The following is a 3,986-nucleotide window of genomic DNA, read 5'->3' as shown; positions in this document are numbered from 1 at the left end:
AGGGGGCCACGTCTCGGGGCCAGGGGCTACCGGGGACTGGGATATAGCAGGGGGGCAGGGGGTCATGTCTCTGTGCTGGGGGCTACCAGAGACTGGGATATAGCGGGGGGCAGGGGGTCATGTCTTGGGGCTGGGGGCTACCGGGGACTGGGATATAGCGGAGGGAAGGGGGTCGTGTCTCAGTGCTGGGGGCTACCGGAGACTGGGATATAGCGGGGGGCAGGGGGTCATGTCTCGGGGCTGGGGGCTACCGGGGACTGGGATATAGCGGGGGGCAGGGAGCCACGTCTCGGTGCTGGGGGCTATTGGGGGCTGGGATGTAGTGGGGGGCAGGGGGCCGTGTTTCGGTGCAGGGGGCTACCAGGGGCTGGGATATAGCAGTGAGGGAGGATGACAGGGCCGTGCTTCTGGTGATTCTCCCTTTTCTCTCCAGGCCAACGAGAAGCGGAAGACAAACTCTCCTGACGCGGCTCTCTGGGCCCGGAAGTCCTTCCGGTTCTCCCTTCTCAGCATCGGGGTCTGGGTGTCTCTGCTCATCCTGGTGCCGCTGCTCATGGGACTCATCTCCTACCTGATTGCCAGGGCTGAGTGATCTCCTGCCACATCCTCATTGGCTCTGGGGGATCAGGGGGATTCCCAGGTCTGATTTCTCTCTCTTGGGACTGCAGGATGGGAGTTGTCCTGGCTGCATCTCACCACAACTGGCCTGGAATCTCCCCAGCCCTGCCAGTTCTGGAGCAGCTCCGGCTTCTCCGTGGCTTGGGACTGAGACTTCAGAGAGACCAGCGTGGGGAGTGGGACAGGATCGTCTGTGACTGTCTAGTCCCAGCAGAGATAGCGATAAAGGAACCTAAAAACATCAAGGAAAAATCCAAGGCTGGTAGGGCTAAGGACCAGACTGATTCTGTTCCTAGACGGAGATGGTAAAGCTGTTAATAAGGATGTACAAAAGGTGCTTTGTATTTGGAGAGAAACAGGATGATGAACTCCTATCATATGAGGATGATGAAGTACTTTCCAGCCCATTAATGACAAAGGAGGATGTTAAACAACATCTACTAAACACATTCCAATCACAGGCCCAGATAACATGTCCCCAAAAGTCCTAACGAAGTTGGCCGAGGAGCTCACAGGCCTGAAAATGTTAATTTTTAATAGATGTTGGAATGAAATTCCAGAAGACTGGTAGAATGCTAATACTGGGCCGGGCAAGCAGGGTGACCAGGGGAATTATAGGCTGGTTAGCATGACTTCGATCCTGGGCGACATAAGGGAAACGCTGATAAGGGATTCCGTCAACAAAGACTGAAAAGATGTAGTTAAAATCAGACCGCACTGTTTTATGGAAAATACATTTTTGTCAGACAAAGCTGATTTAATTCTTTAACAAGGTTACAAATTTGGTTGACAAAGGCAGTTGGGTAGCGGTAATATATTTAGGGGTTTTGTAAGGCAGTTGACTTAGACTCACTTAACATTCTGATTAAAAATCTAGCACAATGCAACAGCAACAGAGCACAAGGGAAATGGATTAAGAACGGGCTGATGGGCAGCTGTCAATGGGGAATCATCCCTGAATGGGGGTGTTTCTAGCGGGGTTCTGCAGAGATCGGTACTTGGCCAGACACTATTTGACATTTTCATCAATGATCTGGAAGTAAGTAAGTGTTGATAAATTTGCAGTGTCCAGCCTCTGTTCCGCTGGACACAGAATTCACAGACCTGCTGTTCGTAAAGAAATGCTACACCTCAGCTTACCACAGGATCACTGCTCTGCTTAACACCCAGCACTTCTCTTTGATTATGGCGAAAAGAAGTACAGTGAAAGCAAACAACAGCGATTCATATAATAACAAGTAGGTAAAAGTATTAGAAACAAGGGGTTACATTTAAAACAAAATCATAATAAGCCTTCTAGAGTCTAGATTTAAATAACAAGACACTTTCCTGGTCTAATGAAGTTTAGGTCACCCAAAGTCTTTCTCCCAGTGAGTAACAAGCAGGCTGGCTGTGATCTTAGTCATAAACAGGACAACTCTTCCTAGTGTGTGGTGCTGCTTCCTGTAGATTGTGTGATCTCTTGTTCACCTGGCCGTCTTGATTAGCTGGTGGCTCCAGATGCAGATAGATTTATGTTGTAAGACACACAATACACAATGGTCAGCCAGGGAGAGATAAGCACCTCTGCCTTCAGCTGACGCGTCTTAACTTACACACCTTAAGACCACAATGTTCAGTACAGAAACGTAACTTCTTAAATATTATTATCATTTTGCAAAGATTAAGCTGATTAGCGGCCTACTGGCTCAGTGGAGACATCACATGCCCCTCCACTGGTGAATTATTATGCATATACCAGCCCCAGGGGATGCCTGTAAACCTCTGTGCATCACTTATGTCATCCGCTAGTTGGCACTAAGGGATCTCTGGGTCAGAGTAAGCTCGGCCCATTCAAACAAAAAGGGTCCTAATGTAACGCCGACAGACCCCGGTCGTCAGTGGGCGGAATTGAACCTGGGAGCGCTGGAGCTTAGTGCATGAGCCTCTGATTTAGATGGGGATTGGTCCTGATTTGAGCAGGGGGTTGGACTAGATACCTCCTGAGGTCCCTTCCCACCCTGATATTCTATGATTCTCTACCGCATGAGCTAAAAGCCAACTGGCTGTTAGCTAAGGCTGGAGAGGAGACTCATTTTCTCTCTCTCTCTAAGTGGTCTCGGTGCTACTAGATGGGACACAACACCACACCCAGGTGTGTGGGTTACACTAACACAACCAAATGCAGAGCTATACCGCTGGGACCGAGAAACGCAGGCCAGAGCACGCGAATGGGGGACTCTAGCCAGGGCAGCAGTGACACTGAAAAGGATCTAAGGGTCAGAGCGGACAAACGAACGCCCAGCGCGGCGCAGGGGCAACCAGGGGCTGATGTGAGCCGTGGATGGGGAGAAGGGGAGGAGCAGGAAGGTGAATCGGGCGCACTGGGGAGAGCGATACAGGTCCCTCCCCACCCCCCGTTCACGTCCAGCCCAGATGCTTTATCCAAGAGCCAGGGGCTGGGCTCAGTGCAGGGGGGCTGGGGTGACATTCGCTGCCTTGGGCTCTACGGGGCCTCGGGGGCAGGATGGGCCCAGGGCAGCCCCCCACCGCAGCGCCCCCGACCCAGCCGCCTGAGGGCCGTGTCACAAGGGTCACCAGGGGCTGGGGTGTCACGTGACCTGGGGGCACTGCGGGGTCAGCTGGGGTCAGCGTTTGCCATGTGACAGCCCAGGGCACCGGTCAGGTCACCTGACCAGACTGGGGGGGGGGCCCTTTGCGTGAGGGCCCCTAACCCTGCCTCTGGGGTCAGAGGTCACCTGGCTGACCCTTTGCTGACCCAGGAAGCTGCTCCCCTAAGAGCTCCCCCGTCTTCCCCGCTGGCTGGCCCTCTCTTGGCTCTTGATTGGTTAGCTATACGGAACTACCCGCCCCCATCCTCGGCTGACTGGCTGCGTGGTTTGTCAATCGTGCTGCTCCACATTCCCGTTGGTGATTGGTCAATTGAGCGCTCACTCAGAGTCAAACCCCTCCTTCGACTCTTCATTGGTCCGGCTGACCGCCATTCACCACCCCGCAGCTCGATTGGCCTATCAGGCTGCAGCTTAATTCTTAGCTCCGCCTCTTATTGGCTCCCCTGCTCATGACCCCCGGCTCGCGACTCGCTCTTCCTGCCTCCTGATTGGCCGCCTTCCCTCTTCTCCCATGTGGGGTGGGAAGGGGGGCGGGGACAGTGCGGGCCAATCGGGGCAGGCGTCGGGGGCGGGGCTGGGAATCCGGTTCGAAACCGGGGTGCCGGGTGAGTGTTGGTGGGAGCCGGGAGTGCGAGTCCCGGGGGGCGGGCACGTGAGGGGCTGGAGGAGGGGGATGCCCCGGGGAGGGGGCACATATGAGGGGGGAGGGGGAACACCCTGTGGGGGGGGAAGCTGGAGGAGGGGGCACACATGGGG

At 54.6% G+C, this 3,986-nt stretch overlaps 2 protein-coding genes across 3 annotated transcripts in view; both read left to right on the top strand.

The window, feature by feature from the left end:
- TMEM265 (transmembrane protein 265) overlaps positions 1-1,871 on the top strand; it is a 3,772-nt gene extending 1,901 nt beyond the window's left edge. Inside the window, exon 3 of the mRNA XM_034768348.1 lies at positions 434-1,871. Coding sequence (XP_034624239.1) covers positions 434-592 — 159 coding nt within the window. The 3' untranslated portion in view covers positions 593-1,871. The remainder of the gene's footprint in view (positions 1-433) is intronic.
- A 1,871-nt stretch (positions 1,872-3,742) lies between these two features.
- PHKG2 (phosphorylase kinase catalytic subunit gamma 2) overlaps positions 3,743-3,986 on the top strand; it is a 19,508-nt gene continuing 19,264 nt past the window's right edge. The window contains exon 1 of one of the 2 annotated variants that reach the window (XM_034768254.1): positions 3,743-3,835. The gene's annotated coding sequence lies outside the window, so the exon portion shown is untranslated. The remainder of the gene's footprint in view (positions 3,836-3,986) is intronic. The other variant, XM_034768255.1, reaches the window with a different exon arrangement.

This window comes from Trachemys scripta, chromosome 4 (genome assembly GCF_013100865.1).
Source record: "Trachemys scripta elegans isolate TJP31775 chromosome 4, CAS_Tse_1.0, whole genome shotgun sequence".
In the NCBI taxonomy this organism is placed as follows: Eukaryota; Metazoa; Chordata; order Testudines; family Emydidae; genus Trachemys; species Trachemys scripta.
Note: the sequence above shows the minus strand (reverse complement) of the source record. Positions and strands in the feature narration are given on the sequence as shown.